At 39.7% G+C, this 22,292-nt stretch overlaps 1 protein-coding gene across 11 annotated transcripts in view; it reads left to right on the plus strand.

Moving 5' to 3' along the window:
* The window catches only part of USP54 (ubiquitin specific peptidase 54), a 93,693-nt gene that overhangs the window by 66,613 nt on the left and 4,788 nt on the right, over positions 1 to 22,292 (plus strand). For 6 of the 11 annotated variants that reach the window (XM_039727332.1, XM_039727331.1, XM_039727330.1 and 3 more), the window contains 12 exons: positions 325 to 474; positions 1,741 to 1,909; positions 3,145 to 3,315; positions 7,340 to 7,471; positions 7,771 to 8,151; positions 9,190 to 9,424; positions 10,184 to 10,323; positions 11,308 to 11,481; positions 14,450 to 14,569; positions 15,706 to 15,895; positions 18,112 to 19,565; positions 21,903 to 22,021. In XM_039727332.1, coding sequence (XP_039583266.1) covers positions 325 to 474; positions 1,741 to 1,909; positions 3,145 to 3,315; positions 7,340 to 7,471; positions 7,771 to 8,151; positions 9,190 to 9,424; positions 10,184 to 10,323; positions 11,308 to 11,481; positions 14,450 to 14,569; positions 15,706 to 15,895; positions 18,112 to 19,565; positions 21,903 to 22,021 — 3,435 coding nt within the window. Of the gene's footprint in view, positions 1 to 324; positions 475 to 1,740; positions 1,910 to 3,144; positions 3,316 to 7,339; positions 7,472 to 7,770; positions 8,152 to 9,189; positions 9,425 to 10,183; positions 10,324 to 11,307; positions 11,482 to 14,449; positions 14,570 to 15,705; positions 15,896 to 18,111; positions 19,566 to 21,902; positions 22,022 to 22,292 lie in introns of those variants that run through there. The other 5 variants (XR_005629627.1, XM_039727334.1, XM_039727339.1 and 2 more) reach the window with 5 other exon arrangements.

Below are 22,292 nucleotides of genomic sequence, written 5' to 3' on the forward strand. Positions count from 1 at the left end.
AAATTTTCTAAATAGAACCACATTCCAATTATGTAACAGGTATTTTATCATTGTTGTAAATGTCTTCCTTCAAGTATACACATACTCCAAGTCCAGCTCAATTTATGAGCATCTGGGGAGTTGGTCAGAATCCATTTCTGGTCTCTTGAGTTTACTTAAACATTGTATGATTACTTACTTATTGCTTTGTTTTCTCTATCTTTTGAAATAAAAGCCTGACACCTTTCTATAGTACTTCAAGGTCTTTGAACGTAAAGCAGTATGTAAAATTCTGAGCACTTTATTAATTCCTCCTTCTGTTTTTTTTTACCTCCCTTCTTGAAGCTTTTCTTCAGAGTAACTGATGACAGAGCAAAACACTCGGAGCTGTATTTGGTGGGAATGATCTGTTACTATGGAAAACACTATTCAACCTTCTTCTTCCAGACTAAAATCCGCAAGTGGATGTACTTTGATGATGCTCATGTCAAAGAGGTGAGAAAAAAATGTTTAGGAAAACACTCTTTTGGAAATTTGTTAGCTGCTTGTGTGTAAATCCATTCTGTTTTCTACAGATTTTGAGAGGGTTTTCTGCTGATTTTCCACTCAAGATCCACAAATTTGTTACTCCTTTTTTTCTCAGCAAAGTGAAATATTTTTTTAGAAAAGCACAGCAGGAATCTCAGAAACCCTATTATTAGTTCTGTTTTGTTGGCTCCCAGTCTTGTGTTTATGCTTTTGTTTGAAAATGTACAGTTGCTTGTGCATACAGCTAACACCCATCTCTTTCCCTTGCTGACAAGCAGTATAGCTGTTTAGTGCCTGTTGTTGAACTCTGCTTGAGTGTCTACATGCCAATCTTCCCTAGTGCTTGCTGCCAAGAACAAATTTTCCGCTCTCCTGTTAGTGCTTTTTTTTAGCCTTTTCACCAAGCATGAGGTCCTTGACATTAAAGACACCAGTGCTGAGATCTTGGCAGGACATTATAACCTATTAGATTGTTTGGCATTATTTCATACCACTCTCCTTTTTTCCTTCTAGTCATGGAATCACAAAGGTGAGAGAGGAAAATTTTCTCCTGTAGTCATGCCAAACACAGTGTCAATGGGTGAAAACCTGTTAATGCATATATTCAGTCGTACTTCTTAGCAGAAAAATTTACAAGGATAGGTACTGCAGTGCTTTAGTAGAATACTCATGTATGGAGCAAATTTGTTGGAGTAAATGTTCAGTTTATCAGGTGAAACCTGTATTAGTACATGGGGAAGATTTTTGAGATTAGTATTACTATGTGAATTAACTGCCTGGCCTACTAGTGCTAACAGAGGTTCTGTCACAGCAGAAAGATTTACACACTTGAAGTATTTAGCTTTGACTTGAATTTATTGTTCTAGTATCTTTATTGTCATTTTGTTCATTAAAAATTCTGCTTTTTGGTTGATGCAAAGTTAGAACATCCCAGAAGATGAAAAGTTTTTTATGGAAAAAACATCTGAAAGGGAATGATTATTTTTGTAATTGTGCTTTTAGCAGGAATTGTAATCAATTTAGCCACAGGATGATGAATACCTGGATTTTAATTAGGTTGGCTCAGGAGTTTTCTTGCTGAGTCCAGGTCAATGCTGGGTATAGAAAGAGTTAAAGTATGTCAGTGGAAAATCAAACTCTGAAAGAATTGTGATGGGGGGGAAAAAAGAACTTGTTATAGAAAATTATGACAAAAACTTTTTTTTTTTTTTTTTTTCCTGCTTGTCAATTCAGATTGGTCCAAAATGGAAAGATGTTGTGACAAAGTGCATTAAAGGTCACTATCAGCCTTTGCTGCTGCTCTATGCAGATCCAAGAGGAACTCCAGTGTCAACACAAGACTTGCCCCCTCAGGTGGAATTACAGCAATATAGCAGGACTTGCTATGACAGCGAGGACTCAGGTAAGCACGTGGGCTCTGTGCCTTGTACCTGCACCCTGGAATGTGGCATGCGAAATGTTTTCCTTCTTTGGAGAGTATTATTGTCAGTAGGGCTCTTTGCTGCTTGTTAAAGCTGATCAGGAATTCTGAAGAGGATTTCCAGTGTTTTATCTGTGAACCTCTCTCTTGGTTTAACACTGTTAATTGTTTGGATAGCAATCTTTTCCAAAAAAGTTTGGAGAAAGAAATTGGGGGATGGGCTTAAGTGAAGGACCTGGTATGATTTGGATGTAGAAAGGAACACTAACTGATGACTTCAATAACTGCAGTTTCTGACTTCAAAAGATCTGAACTGTCCTTAAATAGGACATTTACTGCAGGGCTTGTTCTCACCAAAAATACAAAGTGCCTTCAAGGTCAGCGTTTGCAGTTAAACCTAAGAACAACTTCCTTCTTTATTGTATTTTTTTCTTCTTTAATTTTTCTACGGAGAAATGAGTATGAAAATAATATCCAGTGTATTAAGGAGTGTATACATATACACCACATATGTAAAATTAGCTACAGTCTTCAAACTGTTCAGATTTTTTACTTTTATTTAGTGAAAGTGGAGGAAGGAGATTGCCCTTTTCACCTTCTCTCAGGAGTTCAAGTATTACTGTATTGAAACTGAATCATGATGTTTTGTACTTTACAGTAGGGGATCAATGCTGGCTTCTTGAGAAGGAGTAGGTTACTTTGCTTTAGATAAAAGTATTTCACTACAAAGTTTATACCAGATAGCTTTTGAGTTGTAATAGATGAAACCCGTGAATGATTATAACATGATGTTGTTGTTACACTTATTAATATTTTGTACTTGAGTAATTATTTTTTGCTTTCCCCAAAGCAGTGTTTCATATTGTAGTTGCACTCAACAGTGTTGAAATTGAACAATAATTTCAGTATGGTACTAATGTGTACTTTGCAGTTCAATTGATGTAGTTTAATTTTGCATATTAAAAAGGTTTTATAAACTTGGACGTAGAAAAGAGGAAGAAAGAAACAGGTTTTTAGAAGGAATAACACTGTCTCCCTGCTTCCAAAGGAGCAGGCTTTTCCCATAATTTCTGATGTTCTTGAATCTGAGTTGATATCTTTGGTATTCTGTTTTTCTGTTAACTTCTGTATAGTTGCTCCTGCTCTCTTTTCTTAGTCTTTCTTGACTTTTATAATAGCAGAAAAAGATTGAAATTTGACATTATATTTTTCTCCAGGGAGAGAACCTTCCATCTCGAGTGATACCCGGACAGATTCCTCTACAGACAGCTATCCTTACAAACAGGCACACCATGAGTCTGTGGTCAGTCACTTCTCCTCTGACTCCCAGGGCACAGTCATCTACAATGTGGAGAATGATGCCGCTTCACAAAGCAGCAGGGACACAGGTAGCAGACACCATTACATCTGTGTGTGATCGTTGTCACTAGATAAGATGACTGCAGTGGATTCCAGTTGAAAATATCTCTGTATATACACACAACCTTTGACAGAATAGTGAACAGTGTTTAATATCCTGAGTTTTTGATTTGTAATAAACAGTTGGCATTCACCAAAAAACCCCCATGATTTGAAAGTCTTTTTGGCTGCTGTAGACCTGTGTCTAGCCAGACAAGCATTTACAGATTTGTTTTTCTGTTATCCACAGTACTGCCTGCTCTGTTACATAATTCTGTGAGTTGGAGTCTGCATGGCCCTGTTGTAGGGTTTGGTAATTGTCGTGTGTGCTGCTTACTCATCTCTGGGCAGTTACTTCATTTCAGGAGTTGCAGCTGTGTGGAAAAGGTGCTTTTATCACCAGAGTCCCTCATACTTGGGAACTAAGGACTTGGTGTAAGTGAGTGCTAGTAGTATTTACTGCACCAGTGAGGAGCATAAGATAATTTCCTGCCTGTGCCATGGAAGTAAGTTAAGCTTCCAGTGAATATCCAGTGAGAATACAGTCTGTATATATGTTCCTTTGGGCAGCTGAACAGTCTGCCTTCACACTCCTTAGTTGAAAAGAGGTTAACTGGAAGTCTAAAGACTTAATCTCCTCAATTATTGATGGCCAATGTCCACAGTCAGCCTGTTTCTGCATGCAGTAACTTCTAACATCACTTCTAAAAAAGTAGTGCATAAGTTAAGGTCAGACTTCTGTAGCATCAGAAATAGGATCTGCTATTTCTGTTTGAAAAGTTACTTTATTGTGCCATAAATAGATTTTCTAAGAAGAACTAAGAGTAGAATCAGCAGTTGTTAGCTTGCACCAGAGTGTCAAAGCTGTCAGACTGCTTTGTCTTTTTTTTTTGGGTAAAATTGTTCCTCTTTTGTAGCGTAATTGGTTCATTTGTAAAAATCTATGGTACATCAAAATCTGAAAACAATGTTTCAAGTTCATTTTATTTAGTATTCTTTAATTCTTCATCAGAAGTCTGAGTAACTGTAATACACAGTTTAAAATAGCCCAACAATCTTTCCAGTGTTTTAGCAAATACTTAGTGCTGTAGGGACCAGTCATAGTCTTAGGTAGGGTGTGAGAAAGAAAAGAAAGTTGGAACAGAAATTGAGTGATGTGGAAACAAAACGTATGTTTGTCTTTGGAGTACAAAGAAGAGAAAATTGAAAGAGATAGTGGTATACTTTTTAAATAGTCTGCAAAAATGGCACAGATTTTATTGGATTAAGTTCCTGGCTGCAAAACTTGCCATGCAGAAGTTGGCAGAAAAGGAGAGTAAAGGGGATGGTCACAAACATGTAAGCATGAAGTTCAGCATGTAACCTTTTGTTCTGTCATTCTTAGTGACTTTGTCCTTTCTTTTTCTTTCTTCTCCTATTGATTCTATCCTGTGTTATTCCCTTCAGTTTAGCCCATTTCTCCACCTAAATTCAGTTGTCCTTATCTTCCCTGATTCAGCCTTAGCTATAGTCAGTCTGTCCCCTTAGCTAACCACCTGTCTGGGCATTTCCCCTCTTTTTTTACCTACCCACTACCTTTCCAAAAAAAGTCAGTCTGCCAACTAATACAAGTGCTCTGTCATCAAATGGTGATCCGTGGGGCTATAAAGAAGCCGTCCACACTGACCTGTCAACTGAATCCTTCTGGGCAAGAGCAGGATTCTTCATTTAATGGCCATTTACCCACTACTCCAGCCCAGAAAGTTATGGACCCTATCCCACATCATCCTCCAGGGAAGCTGCACCATTGGGTTGCATGTCCTCAGGCTCCTGGGTACTTCAGAATGGGGGCAGAAGAGTGGCTGCACAAGCCCTCTCTTTGCTCCTACCCACCTGTGCTGCTGAGAAAAATGTGCGTATTCAGGCAACTGAGATTTCAGGGGGAGGGAGTAGAGGGTGTTCTGTCTTAACCCATTTGATTTCATTTCCTTCTCTGACATGCTCCTAGACACATGCACAACTCCTACAAAACCAAACTTTTCCTTTGAATGTTGCTGTTTGCTTGTGAAGCCATCCCAAGTCTAGAAGATGAAGTGTTTAAATTATACATCCATCAAGAGACAACTTTTAAGCATCGTTAGGCACTCAAAAGTGCTGGATTGTTATTTTAAAAAATTTTAAATTTTAAATTTTAAAAATTTAAAATTTTGAATTTTAAAATGTGAGTGTTGAGTGCTAGCTGATATTCTTGAGATTTTAATTCCTATTAACATGCATTATGTTGGATTTAGTCTTTGTTTCAGAGTGTCCAGATAAAGACAATAAAGCCTGTGTCCTATGGACTTCTGATTCTTTACATCTCCTCCATGGCTATTAAATGCCTGATGACAATGGGACAGTATTTGCAGTCTTTGAAAGGAGAAGAAAATATTAATGCAAAGCTAGCAGCCTTCATTCTAAAAGACTGAGCTGGGCTTTATTCAATGCAAACCTTCACTTAGTGCATGTAGCACTAAATACTGTAAAATAATTTCTCTCATGGTAGTTAAGGAGGCTAATTGAACAATCTTTATCAGGTTGGAATGTTTAACTAGAGAAGTTGTGCATGATGAAATGAAACATCACTCTCTTCTGTCTTGAGGGGAGCCACTGTAAGGATAATATTGTTGTTGGAGTTCCTGAAAGATAGTGGCAGTCCATGCTGTGAAGGGGAAAAAAAATCCATCAAAGCACAGACTTATGTTCAGTTACCAAAATGCTACACATCTTTTATCTTTGTTGCCAACGTTTCTCTTTTGCTTCCTTAATTTCTTTTATGTAGTGTGCTTGTTTCTTAAAAATTTGGTCACAAAATCACTTTTGTCTTTGCAAATGAAAAGTGAGACTTGTGTAGCTTGCTTTTTATTGTTTGGATTCTTTCCTACTCATTTATTGTAGTATCTTTGTAGCAATTGTAGTTGTGGTGAATTGTTTTTTTAACTGTTGCTGGTACAATTTTATATGTAGGATCTGCTTTTAATATTGTTGATTTTGATGCTAATCTCTAGAACAGGGAGAAGGTTCAGGAGGGCCAGCTATGCAGTCTGGTGGCTGTTAGACCACTACTTGCTGTTAGGGATTTTCATTTCCTATCATCCTATGCGGGGTAGAAGTTTGCGATATAAAGGCTAGAAAAAAGTCCTTGTAGCTTATCATAAATTCCCTTCTTATCCTGCATCTCTGCTTGGGACCACTCACGTGAGTAAAGCCATGTGTGTGTTTGTGCTTGCAGGTTTAGGACTGTGACTGTGTGAGAACCATAGAACTGAGCAAAGGCAATACAGAAAACTTGTGATGTCAAATAGTCTTAATTCCCACTTGATGTGAGGAAATGGGGAGTAAATTGTGTTGAAGAGAAAATACTGGCACTCAGGCGCTTAAGCTGTAAGAAGAGAGTGTTATGTGTCAGCTGATCCATGTTCATAGTTTGTGGGTGTGCTCTTAGCTTGTGCAGATGTGAATTAGCTGGCTTGGCCCTTGAGAGCCAGGTGAGGCTTCTTCACTGTAGACTAGGCTAACTCAGATTACTTAGTGTTTGCTAGAGGCAAAGAGATGAATAGTTAGTGCAGAGCAGTTGATGATGTGCAGTAATTTATTCTTAGATGGTAACTTGTTCATGTGTTTGAGTCTTTATTCAACAGAGTAATGTCTGGCAGCTGTCCTCAAGAGTTTCATGTTCATGGTCATTAAAACTGACAGCAAGAAAGTGATGTCCTTAGACTATTAGAAGACAAAGCAGAGTAAACCTTTTCCTCGGCATTTGGATAAGCTGTCATTAACTATTGGAGGGGCTGTATTGTTCTTTTATTACCTTAAAAATGGAACATCCTCTCCAAGATGAAACCAAAAACTTATGGATACAAAAATTACCTAAACTTGCCAGTTAGTGTTGGAGTGTCTGCACTTCCTAAGGAGCAAGAGTCTTGATGCTCTTAGCACAGTGAGCACTTGATCTGAAGGCTCTTGTCATCTCTGCTGTGTTCTTTCTCCTTCCAGGCCACCTGACTGACAGTGAGTGCAATCAGAGGCATGTTTCAAAGAAGGGCTCGCTGGCAGACCGCAAGAGGAGTTCTAGCCGGTCTAGGCGGAAAGGAGATGAGGCTCAGTCATCAGGATACCATAGTGAAGGCAAGAGATGTTACTTTATTTTAAATATCAGTATCTTTCTGAATGTTTTTAATGTTCTCAGTGTGTACGTGTATTTCCCTCATTGTTTCTTCCATTTTTGTCTTTATTTAGTCCTCTCTTTGCTTTTTGATGTTTAGTTCTGTTTTGGTTGGATGTTTGTTTAGAGAATATTGGATTTTATATTATAATTTTGTTGTTTTGGATTGCACTTCTCAAAGTCTGCATGAAGATGCTGCAAGTAGGGCTGCTAGTTTAATTGAAGTTATTTTTGTGGCTTTTGCTGTCTCTACAAACTGCAGGGGAAACCTTGAAGGAGAAACAAGCCCCCAGAACTGCCCCCAAACCATCCAGCAGCACCAGCAGACTGAGAGAATTTAAAGAGACAGTGAGCAATATGATCCACAGCAGACCACAGCAGATTTCCCAAACCATCCAGAACTCCCCTCGTGGAGGGAATAGTGTGGATCAGGCAGAAACACGACCCTCAAAAAGCCTGCCTGCACACACTCGAGACTGGGAAGTGGAGAGTACCAGCAGTGAGTCTAAATCCAGTTCATCTAGCAGGTACCGGCCAACGTGGAGACCCAAAAGAGAGTCTCTGAATATAGACAGCATCTTCAGTAAAGACAAGAGGAAACATTGTGGCTACACTCAGCTTAGCCCTTTCTCTGAAGAAGCAGGTAAGAGTTTTGAGAAGATTTACTTCAGAATGTGTGGGAAGTGGAAATTTGAACATGGAATTCAGGTCAGTGGTGAGTCATGTCTGTGAAGACTAAATCCTGTGTGGGTATTCATACTGCATGTGTGGTAATTCTGTTTGGTTTCTGTGCCCTATGTTTCCTGTCTAAGGAAAAATGAAGGGAAACAATACCATCTACCCTGCTTAAATAGGACACAGGCTATATTACTGAGTGTCTCAAGTTCGTCCTTTGGAGTGAGCTTTTGTATTGCTCTGGTTTTTCCTCTGGCTCATCATGTATTTTTACTTGATGGCTCACAGTATGGTACAGAAAGTACCTTTTGTGTATCAGTGCAGAGGTCTTGTTGTGAAGACAACAGCCTGGAAGTCAGTGACGATTTATCTGGGAAGATTTTACAGCCATGTAGCTTGTACATGGAGACTTTGCTGGTTTTGACAATTGAAAAGAATTGGGAAGCCTAAAGAGAAATGTAAAGGGAAGGTGAAGGGGAAGAGAGCACACCTCCAGGGAAGGAAGGGACGCAAACAAGAATTAAGTGGAAAGACCATTAAATGTATAAGGGAGAACTTAAAAAAAACCAAGTTTTCCTGTCCTCTGTATAAGCCACAACAAATCATAAATAGCAAAATAAATAGTGTAAAAAATGAGAGCATCTGAAATCAATATGACAGAGTAATGGAAATGCAATTGGATATACTGTAAAATTATCTTGTACAAATAAAAATTACTATGTGGAAGAAAGGATTTTCATTCCAGACTTAATTGTTACCTCAGGGGGAATATGGTAAGTTATAGTTAAGGGGAAAGATTCAAAGATAAATTTGTGAACAGGTTATTGCTTAAAATAACTAGGAAAGCTGTAAAAGTATTGCATTTTCTTGCTTAATATTGCAGGTTTTACACAAAATTAAGGATGATGCTTCTGATTGAAACATAGTTGAGAAGCTAACGTATATGGATGTTTTGCTGGTGTTGAAGCTTAGGTCTTTTAGCAAGCTGTATTGTTTATCTTGACAGGTAAAGAACTTAGTGAGAATGAGGTGAAGGAGCACACTGCTCACGAAACAAGGTCAAGCCAGTCAAATGTCAGATACAAGCGTGGTGTGCTGGGCCGGGGCACCCAGCACCCTGTGGTGGATCAGCATCCTCATCTAATACAGAGGATGGAGTCTGGCTATGAAAGCAGTGAGCGCAACAGCAACAGCCCAGTTAGCCTGGACATGCCCTTGTCTGAAAGCTCAAGCACCCACAGGTACATTTCAACAAAATTCATGTTTGGAATGATTGAAGTCTTGATTTCTTTTTTGTAGTTACATGATGGTACAGAACATTTTGCAAAACAGTGGCCCTAGTTTTAAATACAGCTGTACTGGGACAGGGGATAAATAGTAGGGAAATGGGAACCTGTTCTTCTCAGTGTATTGATAACTTACTGCTGGTGAGCAGAGAAAAAAACGGGGCTTGAATGAGCAAGAAATGTGATCTAAAGTGATGCATCTGAAATAGTTGTACCCATAGTCTGTGATTTAAAAGCTTGTGCTTTGAGTAGCTCATAGTCCTTTTTGTTTCCATTAAACCATTGATTCATAGACACCTTGTACAAAATGAGAAGTCAGTAGCCTCATATAGAAATCTTTGTTTTCAGACATATTTGCTATATTTGTATGTAAAAATCAATAGTAGTGTGTTTTTTTCCATTACTTCAGAAGCTTCAGGTAATCAGAAAGTGGCACTGTTTATGGCCAATAAACAATATTTAAGAATCTGTTCTGAACAACTCCTGGACCACAGTTTTAATATGAATTGCATCATCTTATGAAGGAGAATAGAATTTCTGTCCTCCTTGTTAACTTTCCCTTCTCCTGTTTCTCCCAAGATTTTCTTATGGTAGACTTCTTTTAAAATTAGATTAAAATGCGAGTATATGTTTGTGTGAATACAAAAAAGATAGATACAATTTCTCCTGGATAAATTATTCAAATGGTAAACTATAATTACTCTCTTCTTGGAGGGATGTTCATATGAAGAGAGCAGGTGGCTTTGTTCCTGCTTGGCGCAGCATCCCAAAGTCTCACAGTAGCAGCATCTTGGAAGTGGAGTCGGCTTCATCAATTGGGAGCTGGACAAACAGCCCACACACCATGGGAAATGGTAAGATACACTTTGTAGGGGTGGTTATGCAAGGTGAAATGTATCAAGTTGTTCTTTACTTTCTGGATGTTTGTGTTCATAGGGAAATTATAAGGAAAGGGAGAAGCAACTTTGAAGAACATAACAGTTTTACAAGAAATAATTCTAAGATTTACCAAAGGGGATTTCAGAAGACATTGTTGGACTATTCCTTTGATCATGTTGCTCTGGCATGTCTTTTGTGTATTGACTTAAATGATAAAATAGAGCTATTTTTTGTATTCTTTCTTATAACTCAATATTCTGCTATCTGTCAAAAAAACGATCCCAAGCATAGCTCATAACTTAGTAGAGTCCTGAAAACCAGTTTGTAATTCTGTATAAAATTCAAAACTGTTAGAATTGTGAATGTTCTTTTACAAGCTTTTTGGGCTGAGGCTAAGGTTTTCTGCTTATATGTCATTCTAAGCAAATACTTTATTCCAGAGAGGGAAGGAAAGGCAGCAGGGGAGACACTTTCTGAATACCAGTAATAGTTGCAATGAGAATGAGAACTGATGGATTTCTGTTGTGCAGGATATTGAGGTGCTTTATTTTCCTCCCATTTTCATCCACTTCATGCAGTTAGATGAAAAATATCTCATTGGAATCCATTTAACTTCCATGAGCTAGTGATCTGGCTAATTTGACATAGCTTTATTTACAAGTTATAAACACAGTAAGAAGCCTCAAGATTTCATCATCAGCTTAGGGTTATTTCTTCCACTGGTTCTGTATGCTGTTTTTGTGAGTCAGTGAATCCATGGGCTGTGCTGCAGGGGAGCTTGAAGCAATACTGTATTTTTATAAGTAAAACTTAACAAAACAAAATTTATGTTTTACAATTCTGTGGTCTCCAACTGTTATTACCTAATGTTAGTTTAATTCTCCAGTAATATTGCCTTGTCTTTTAAGGGATACTTTAACATATGTAGCTATCAAAAGCATTGTTTGTTTGTTTTGAAGGTGGAGACATCTTTGTTCCTTTAAAGAGTGAGCTGGATGAATTGCAAGAAGAGGTGGCAAGGAGAGCACATGAGCAAGAACTACGCAGAAAAAGAGAAAAGGAAATGGAGGCAGCAATGGGCTTTAATCCCCGTCCCAGCAGGTTCATGGATCTAGATGAACTTCAGAATCAGGGTAACCTTGGAATGCAGTACATTTTACAAGATGGTAGTACTAAAGATTTTTGAACCTTGGAATGTAATTTCCTGATTTAATCATATATGTGTGTGTGTGTGTCTCTCGCCACATCCACCCCCATTACAGTTTTGTACCTTCAGGAAGTGAAATACTGTCCATTTCAAACCTGGAGAAAGTCAAAAACCTGGTATTTTGACCAAATTTCTTCTTAAATGAAAAAACAAAGTACTGTAGAGATATTCTTAATATATCTGCATTTTTCCATTTTTTCAGTGATATACACTGTTGATAGTATTGATACCTTAATTTAGCTGTAAGTCTCTAACCAGCATGTTGGAATGAGCAGGGCTGTTTTTACCTTTCAGGCACCTCAGCTTCACCTGCAGCAGAGGTGATTAATATAAACCAGTGTTCTGTTTCTGCTTGAATTTAGTACTTACGCAGCCCTGAGCAATTCTACTTGTTCCTGCCCTTGTGCTTTGCAGTCTTTCTCCCTGCCTGCCTGTGTACCCACGGCACAGGTGTCGGGACAAATACTCTGGCTGGATCTAATTGAAAATCTGAGCTGGGTTTAGGTTGCTCATCTTTGCTACGGAAAAAGAATTTTTAAAAAATTAAAAACCAAATACTAAGTTTGATGGTCTTTTCCATGACTCCTCATCTTTCTGGCAGGAGGTGGCAGCAAAACAGATTTAATTGGAAGGATGCAGCTGGAGCAGAGGGAACATGATAAGATTTATATGTAATACTTTGTTTTAGTCCTGAATCTCTATTACCCAGTAAGAGGATTCAGGAGAAAGGTGGGATAAAGTACACTGACCCAGTCAAGAGTGAACCTTGAAACCTGCTGAAACACTTAACTGGGGATTGTTGGAGGGTGAGCAGAACCAAGAAGGGTGAACACCTGGGCAATGGCCCAACAAATGTATATATGATCAGGGCAGTCCTGCTGTGGTATCCTGTGTTTCCAGGCCTCCTGGCATCCCCATGCTGCATCCTCCGACCTGATGTAGAAAGGAGTTGAGGTTGCTGGTTTGCTGCTCAAGGAGAGGAAGGAGAGGGGCAGCCCACAGCAGTGCCAGTTTTGGACACGATCCCAACTGTGCTTTGCAACCTACAGCCATGCCAACTGCTCAGCAGGCAGAAGGACACTGTGCCAGTGGCAGCTGAACAATATGCTCTCCATGAGAATGTCTGACTGGGAATGTTTGTATAATTTTTGCTGACCATTAGTTATATTTTAGAGTCCTACTATGGCCTGCTGGTAACCAGGTGAAAAATTCTGATGTACCAGAGTAGACGAATATATTTTTCTATTAGTATAGTGTTTACTTTTGTAACATAAATGCCAGTGATTTAAAAATTGAAAAGTAAACCTCTGTTGCTGAGCATGTTGTCTTCTCTGCTTCTCCTGCATGAAAGAAAACAGCATATTCTCTGATACTTTACCCCTCTTTTTGATCTATTTTATTAGTTGATGGAAGCAAAGATTGCTTTTTTTTTCTTGAAAAGAAAGTAAACTAGACTGATGCTTAATCGAAAAAGAATTTAGTAGAATGTTTGAGGAGTTCAGATGCATTGACTTGAGATCTAGGGACGTCTTTCTTTATTCCTTTTAAGTCTTTCCTCACCCCAGTCAGAGATATAATAGTTTAACAGACTGCTGGACTGCCTGGAAGGCTTGCTGGTATGCAGAACTCCAGAACACTTGTGACTCATTTTCCCCTCAAGAAAACTGCTAAATTCATGCAAAGAAGGCTAACTTTAGTATTCTGCCCTTGATTACAAGCCTCAGTTGCCTTGATTTTGAAGCTGAAGGTGCTGCTTGATTAACTTACTGCTCTAACAACTCTCACTTCTCTCTCCAGCACTAGCTTTTAATGCAGATTCTTTGGGATTTATGGTAAAAGAGTTTGTATTTACATCTGTGCACAGCAATGTTAGAGAGCAGGTCAGGCCACAGCTTGTGTTATGCAGATTGAGAGAATGTAATTTATTGTTGGGTGACCAAGGTACTCACGTTCTCTGCCACAATGACAGAGATGTTCCATTAAAAAAGACCCAGCCCTAAACAGTCAAGTTTTATTTTCTATTTTCCCTGCCTCATTCGAATGTTTACATTTTAGTGCATGATTTGCTAATGCCTAATAGGTGGCACAGACAGAATAGTTTGGGCATTTCTTCCTCTCAGAAATGGATGTTATGATGCCAGGATGCAGTTTCTTTTTGTGTCCAAAATGATTTATCCTTCTCTTCTCCAGCACTGTTTTCCAAATTGTTGCAAAAGGAATTCTTGACAGTTGTCCCTTTCTTCTCAGTTTCCACCACCTTGTTTTTCAAGTTGCAAGACTGTTGGGTTTTTATATTCTGATTTACAGCATTAAATGTATGCACTAAACTCGTTTATAGAAGTATTTCATGCAGGCATTTATGTTCACAGTCAACTCTGAGATTTCTTCCCCAGCCATGTTAGTTGTTTCAGTTTGTTTCCATTTTGATGAAGAGGAGACAAGATGGATTTTGTCAGGATACTCAACATACAATGAAAAAATCCTAATCTGCAGTATTTCTTTTACTGATATATTTTGGTTTAGATTTTGTTCTAAATTCAGTTTAATTCCTTCTTGACAGAAGTCATTTGAACTGACTCTGTTCTATGTCTGTACTGTCTTTTATACTGACTTAAAGTGTTGAAAATAGTAGAATAAGCCAGTACATCTCTCTCAACTAAAGAAAATTTGAGGGAAAAAAATCCATTTCACATTGTTTTACTGTGTGGATGTCAAGCATATCAAGGTGCTCAAGAGGTACTTCTGCTTAGGAAAGGTTAGGTGCTGCAGTCTGGGATACGCACAGCCTCTGCAAGAATCCGTGTGTGGAAGGATTTGGTGATCACAAATGGGATGAGGGTAAGTGAGGGCTCTGCAATAATGAAACCAAAATGAAGGGTGCTGCCCATTTGCAGGGAGGAGTGATGGCTTTGAGAAGTCGATGCAGGAGGCAGACTCAATCTTTGAAGAGTCGCTGAATCAGGAGCAGAAGGGAGATTGTGCTGCAGCTTTGGCTCTCTGTAACGAAGCTATATGTAAGTAACCTTAACCGCCTGAGCTACTGCGCTTTGACTGTTTACTAATGTGGAATAGAGTCTGAAACACCACATCACAGTCAGTGGTCAGGTCATGATATGGGTGTCCAGCTGCTCTTTAGGAGCATGCAGATGGACAGAATTTCTCATTTTTATAAGCATTCCCATTTGGGGGTTTTAGTACTATTCCTCTTCATCTCTGTTTTTTCATGTTTACATTCATTTTGTTGTTCTCTCCAGTGCTGAGGAAGTAACAGCACTGGGGTGCTGATGTGCCCTTTTTGGTGCTGTTATGTTTCAACAAGCACCTAGTAGATGGTTCCCCTTCCCACTCAGTCCTCACAATTTTTCTCCATCATCAGCCAAACTGCAAAGGCCATTAAGCTCCTCTGTTTTTCATGGAGGGTGTAGCATAGGAAGAAAATGGTAGCCCACTCTAGAGTATTCTGGATTAGCAGAAGTGAACTATGCTGTACTTTAACTTTCATGAAGAAAAAAGCATTAGGACATTGAAGTGCTTAAATGCATTGTGACCTTTGAGAATGTGTGCTGTATGATTTCATTTTATTTTTGGTGTTTTTCCATTATGACTGGCTGGCTGTCTCACCCCATGCTCCCCTCTGTCTGTGTAGAATGGCTGCAGACAGGGTGAGTAGCTCCTGTGCTGTTTTCATTTAGAAATTGGCTTTTATGGAATGCAGAATAAAGGGTGCAGCATACAGCTGTAGTGACAGCTCTATTAGCTTTCTTTCCAGCAAGGAATCTCAAATCCCTGCTGGATATTCCTGCACACAAAGGGAGTCCCAGGTATGGAGGATGCAGGAGAAGAGTACATGACAGAATGAAGCATCATTGTAGTAGGGCTGGAAAGAGCCTATGTGAAGGGATGAGAAATTGGGCTAAAACAAGGATATTGTTTTTATTTTATTTTGGTTTAGTTTCAATTAATGTGTTTGTACACCTGGCTAAGCTGAATGTGCATTAATGGAAACAGTAGCAGCCTTGTGAATTCTTTTGTGGCAGTATTTGCATGGTCCATGTTTTTTGTTCCTGCTGCATTTTTTCTTTTTTTTTTCTTTTTCAATTTTATTCCTTTTTTCTGTTAGTTTTCTGCTATGTTTTCTTTTGCATTTTAGCTAAACTAAGACTTGCCATGCATGATGCCAGCGCTAGCACTCACAGCAGAGCCCTAGTCGATAAGAAGCTGCAAATCAGTATCCGAAAAGCCCGGAGCCTCCAGGATCGCATGCAGCACCAACAGCCACCGCAGCCGCTGCCTCCGCCGGCCTGCCCCCCAGCCCAGGGCACCTTGGCCCAGTCTACAAGGTAGTGCGAGCACCTCGCCTGGGCTGCATCTCTGAGCTGTGCAGTCTGCAAGGAAATAGCAAACTATGTCTATTCCCCAGATAGTCCGAGTCCTACTGTGTTACACCTGTTCTTTTCTTCTCTGGCTTAAATCCTATTGTAAAACAGTCAACTACTCCATTTTTCCCCCTCCCCACCACCCTTTCTCCCAGCCTGTATAGAATAGTCCAATGTGCATGTGTTCATAATGTGATCTGTGACACAGAATTGTAGCAGTCAGTGCCTGGCAGCACTGATGTCTCATGCACCAAGGGAAAAATACAATAGACAATAATCTGGCTAAAAAAATGGGGATTCGTTAGGATAAAATGTGACTGTTTATAATCAGGAGCAGTTTCAGGACTCAGTAAAAGACTGTACTGCAGTCAAAATTCTGCTATAGTTGGTTTTATGTTGGGAATATCAGCAAGTGCATTTAGTGCTCTGTAGTTTGAAAACTGTCAAGTAGACAGATCTTTTCTTTCTAGTCCACTTCTCTCGTGGTGCACTGGTACAACTCTTGAATCCAGATCCTGATCCTGTCACCTTGACTACTCCATCATTCTTCATTTTCTTTCTGTGCTTCCTAGCATCCTGTAGCCTGGCTTATCAGCCCTCCTCAGTGTCTCTTCATGATTCTTTCTTCCATACTGACTTTAACTACAGCATAATTAACTCTCTGCTATACCTGATCCTTTCTTCCTACTGTCTTTAGCATGCAGCTTAATCCTTCTTTCTTCCCATGCCATTCCCTCCTAGCACTAGAACATTCCTATCCAATTTCTAGGGTATTTCTTGAACTGTTACTTTTTTTCCCTCTCCCCTTTCTAACATGTTGTATTACCAGAAGCTTAGATAAAATCTCAGATCAGAATAATTTTTCTGTTCCTTTCTGTAAGATGCAGAGTACAGCTATATCCAAACCCAGCTAATTTGCACACCTGCCAGGCTATAGTTCATAACATTCTTTTCTTTTCCTGCAGTACCTGAATTACATGTAATGAAAGCTGATCTTGTTGTCAATCAGGGGTCCATTATATTCTCTCTTACAGGAGAAACGTAGAGCTCAAATTAGGCATTTTGGCAGATTCTAAGAAAATGAAAAGCACTTTCTTAACTAGTTTTGCTAGTGCTAAACTCACGGCTGCTCTGTGAAAAGAGTGTTAATTTTGCAAAATGTTATATCCAACTGAATGTTAATATTTCAGTCAAGGAAAAAGAAACCTTATTCATGGCCAGAGTTCTGTACTCCAGCCTTGATTTAAATAACATTGTAGACAGTACAAGGTTTGCAGTTCCTCACAAATAATATTCTATTGCTGCACACATCAACTAGGTCTTCATGATAACTTTCATTCCATGCAACTTTCATTTCCTCCATCTCAAGGAGGAAACAAAGCAGTAATTTTACAGTTGCCTTAAATTTTATGCTGGAGCCTATCATTTTCTCATAGGCTGTGGACTTACTACTGCTTGTTCTGTCTGTATATTAAAATGCTAACTGAATGCAGAAAAATGCCAGGGACATGTATGACTCAAGAATATAACTGTCTTGCATTGGCACTTAAAAGAATGAACATTATTTTCCAGAAGTATGCTAAGGATACAAATTATTGCAGAGTAACAGTTACGTATTTAGCTTGAACTTTATTTAATGTTTTAGATAAATAGCTCAAAAAATTAGACTATAAAATGATATGAGAAAAATTTCAACCTGTTCTTCAATTTGTCAAGTCATTCTTCATGAAGTTGCTGAGAGAGAGGGGACCTTACAGAAATACTGTCAGTTCAGATCACAAACCTGCCCAAAGCATTTTAAAAGATATCTAAGATGTTACTGTGGAAAACAGTTACTTTATTTTATATAAATGCTATTCTTACTCTTCTTACAATTATCCTTTCTCACATACTCAGTGTACTGGTTGAAATGCCTTTGGTGCTGTACAAGAGTACTTCATATAAAGCCTAATTGTAGCAAAATGCTCTTAAAAATATGAAATGGAGCCAGATTGCTAGAGTAGGAAAACAAAGTTAGAAGCAAAGGACTAACAATATGTCTAGTGAATTAATGCAAAGTCTTCATCAGAATACAGTGAGCAAAGTGTGTTGAGCTGTATGTCAGCCAGTGCAGGGTCTGTACCCTAGGAATAACATAAGCAATGACTACTGCTAATCATTTACTCTTCTGTGTGTTTTAGTGAACAGACTGGCCCGCTCCAAGTACTGCTGAGCCAGGAGGTACCACTGGAACCCAACAAAGAAGTGGAATTTGGGTCCAGTTCTTTCTTCCACCCACCTGCTTCCTGCCATGAATTGCACTCATCATTATATCCAGAGTCTTCCTCCTTGCCCCCTTCTGAATGCAATCCATCCAACAGGATTTCTCCAAACTTCCAGTCTGCTTCTGCTGATTTTCATGACCAAGTTCCCTCTTTTCCCTATAGGCAAGGGTTAGCAGAGGGCTCTGCAAGAACTGAGAATGGAGCCCACAAGAGTGGGGAATTTGCTGACACGACAGCCACAGGGCTCAAAGACTATAGGGACTGCTGCAGTAGCAGCAAGTTAGAAGAGGTTCATAACATAATGCCTGTTCTCACACCTCAGTACCAATCCAAGGCTAACACAGTAAACTCTGGGTCTTTGCCTACACTGTTTCCCTGTCCACATCCACCACAAGCAGCATCTCCTGAAAAGGACAGCCAGCACAGTCCTTGTTCCAAACTTGCAAGCTCTCCAGTGCGGCCCAGCATTGATCTTGTAGGGGCCTACCATGCAATAACCCCTGCAACTTCATCCCCTACACAGCAGTGCTCCTCGGATCCTTTGCAGAAAAATAAGTACTACAGAGCAAACAGCCAGGAGATTTTATTTCCCTCACAGGGTGAATATGGCACAGCAGACGGTTGTAAATCTGAGGCTTTTAGTACAAAGGGACATGTTCGCTCCTTGGCAGAGCAGTTTCAGAAAATGCATGCAGTCTCCCAGAGAAAAGGTACTCGTGAAAAAGACTGGATTACTGCAGTGTGTCAGGATGAGAAGTCTCCAAAGTTAACACAAAAATCTTTCATCAACCATTCATCTTCTGGTTACAGACAGTTAATCCATCAAAACCAAGAAAATAAAAACCAGTCTTCTGAAAAATTACACTCAACTGTGGATATTAGGGACGGGGTAGTTTCTTTGAAGGGTTTTAGTGCCCAACATGTTGCTTCTGTGAGTTTTTGTTCTCACGGTGAAGAACTGTGTAGAAGAGGTGGACAGAATATAGCAGACCCTGTACCCTACGTTGAAAGGCACTGTCATGATGGAGGAATGAAAGAGGTGGATGATGGAGCTGCTAGTAGCATGGTTGCCTCTATGCCTGTGGACCGTTGGGTGAATAATGTTACTAGGTATTACAGTTCTCAGAAGGCTAATAAGAATACTGAATGGCTTCCTGTACCTGGGAGGAGTCCACTCCTTTCTGATCAGAGAGCAGTTGGAGATGACTTGAGCAGGATCCCAGTGCACCTGCATCCAGAGTGGAATCAAGACACAGAGCAGGAGCTCTCAGAACTGGAATCCCTCTATCAGACTAGTCTGCAGGCATCTCAGGCCACTAGGCCTTTCTTGGGAAGACAGGACAGTGCTAGGTATCCATTTGACCAATCAGGTAAGAATGATGCAGTTGTTTTTCTTGGTTGACCTGCCTATGTACTCCAGTGTAGGTGAAGATGTGTTTTCCAGTCAATTTAGTTAAATGGGTATTAATTTGTGCACAGATGCAGAAAAATTGAGGCTGTAGACTCTGGAAATGTTCCAGCTAACTAGAGAAAGCAGTGTGATAGCACTGCCTGGGGTGGCTGCAGAGTAGCTGTTGATCATGGCAAACATCTGTTAAGAGCAACCTAGAAATAATTGATCTTGTTTTCAAGTAGAGAGCTAGCTGCTTATGTTAGGCTAATGAATTTTGCTGTTTGAAAGTCCTGCACCCCCTCTGGAATGTATTAAACTGTTTCTATCCCTGATGCTAATGTTCTGCACACTGGTGAATTTTAACTGATTGTATTGTAATTGAAAATTTGGTCTGTATCTGGTTCAAGAAAATAACTTTTAAAAGTTTATCAAGATCTGAGAGTTGAATCTGTGTTTTGCTAAGGACTGACTGCTTTAAGTTCTGGAAAGTTACTTGTGAAAGCAGCACTAAAGGTACATGAGGATCCATGAGACCTTGTGGATTAGTTGGTGCCAAAAGAAAATGAGCAGATTCCATCAGTGAGGAGATCCAGCTGTTGCTGGAGACATTCAATTAGTGTCTGATGACAGCAGTCTGGTTCCACTTAAGCTGATCTAATCTCCTGTGTGAGATAGGGCAACCTTGTTTCTCTGCTACACAAGTGAAGCAAATTTCTTTATAATCTGTGTCATAGCGTTAAAGCTATGAATTTTCTGGTTAAATACAAGGCAGCCTGAAATTGGATGGGTACCAAAGTGACACAGACATAGCTGTACATGTATGATGTATATTGCAGTGAATACACAGGACAGGTTTTCCCCTGCCCTGCAGCCGTGGCAGTGGAGCCCCCATCATTCCTGACAATGTCAGACCTGGCTGTGACCAGAGTGAGTACTGCAGTAAAGTCTTGAGCAGGTTTTTGTTGAGCAGCTTGAGTTTTCTCTGGAACTCTCATGCCTTGCAGTCCACTTGCAGATCAGTTAAGACATTGAAATGTCATTTACCATTTGTTGTCCTTTTGGTTTACTTTCAGAGTTAGTCAGGATCTGACTTCACAACTTTGCAGATACTGTCTTGCATGGGCTTGAATCAGAAGGTCTTATATATACCTACGTAGCTGACTGATTTTGGAAGTTCTTCCTGGAAATCTACCAGCATAAAGCCCAGTTGCTCTAGTGGTAGCTGGAGTTTCAGAGCTGTCATCAAATGACCCATTTCTTATGCTGACTTTTCTTGCCTATTTTCCCACCACATATATGGTATGAGATAGGGATATTCTTCTAAAGTGAAGTTTGTATTTAAGATCTTCTGGTTTGCTGTAACTTTCAGTTGTTTTTTCCTAAGTTCTGCAAATTCTGTATAAAACTGAAAAGTTTGAATCAGTGCATCTCCTGTGATGAACTGGAGGAAATTCACCTGTTTTTTTTTTTTTTAGACCTAGTCCTAGGTCTAGGACTGCTCTTTCTTTTAACTTGGATTATATATTAATTTTCAAATGCTGTTGAAAGTTTGACCTATATCCACTGCTTTTGTTAGACCTTTTCAGTCAGAATCTTGTTGAAATGCCTCTGTTTCATTAGAGGGGCTTTACAGCACAGTTAAAGCCAAGCCAAATGCAACCACCTCAATGCACAAAAGGTGGTGTTATCAGCATATCACCTTTCTTCCTTTTTAGAGGCACTAACTCCCTGTGACCAGTTTAAATTAGGCCATTGATCTGTCTATTCCATGAGGAAGTTTAGGATTGCCACTGGTTGATGGGGATTGCACTGAAGTGAATTGTAGCAATCCTAGTTAAAATAACACCTTTAACTATTTAACCAGCACAGCAAATGGCTGAGAAACTGTAGCACGGAATGGGAAGGAGCAGATGAATGTGTGGGGAGGGAACCTGAGACTGACTTTTTTATCCCAAATAACTTTAGGTAACTTCCTTCCAGTAGCTGATTTTCTGTCTTCTTGGGTCCTCTAAACAATCTCACCTCTGTATCAGGCAGGTGTTGGTGTGCAGTTAAATCATTTAAATCTTAAATAGTTCAATTAACTGCTCCCCTGAAGCCTGCAGAATGGCCAGGGAAGTAGGCGTAGTATCCTGATAGACTGTCTCCCCCTGAAATGTTGGGTGTTAGCTGATGTATTCATGTTCCAAGGATCTGTGACTTCTTGTTCTGTGTGTATAGTCCTTCTGTCTTTGCTGGAGTCAACCTGAGGTAGTCAGAAATGTGCCATAACATGCAATCAGGGGTTGAATTTAATCAGTGTTTTCCTTGCCAGTCTCTGTGAACCCGGGTGTGAGGAAGCTGCCTGCTGCAGCTGGCATGGGTCTGTCCAAAACCCCAACGGCGGAGATCGAGCGCAGTCTGTGTGGATCCAGTGTCTCTTCTGTCTCCAAGGTGACACTTTGGTACTTAAGATGTACTAGAGGGGGAAGGGCTCGCCCTGTGCAAGAAAGAATTTACAGTGGGATAAGTGAAGTACGTTATGAAAAAGATACTGGGGTCATTGAATTAATGTTAGAATTTTAAGTGCAGTCTAGCTCAGGATTAACTAGCTAAAATATGAGTGACTCATGCTGCATGCAGTCAAATGATCTAAATTCTGGCTTGGAGGAAGACACTCCTGAAAACATTAAGATCTAGTCTCTTTCAACTTAGTGACATGAAT

The sequence above is a fragment of the Passer montanus genome, unplaced genomic scaffold, assembly GCF_014805655.1.
Source record: "Passer montanus isolate IOZ18808 unplaced genomic scaffold, ASM1480565v1 scaffold61, whole genome shotgun sequence".
Classification (NCBI taxonomy): Eukaryota; Metazoa; Chordata; class Aves; order Passeriformes; family Passeridae; genus Passer; species Passer montanus.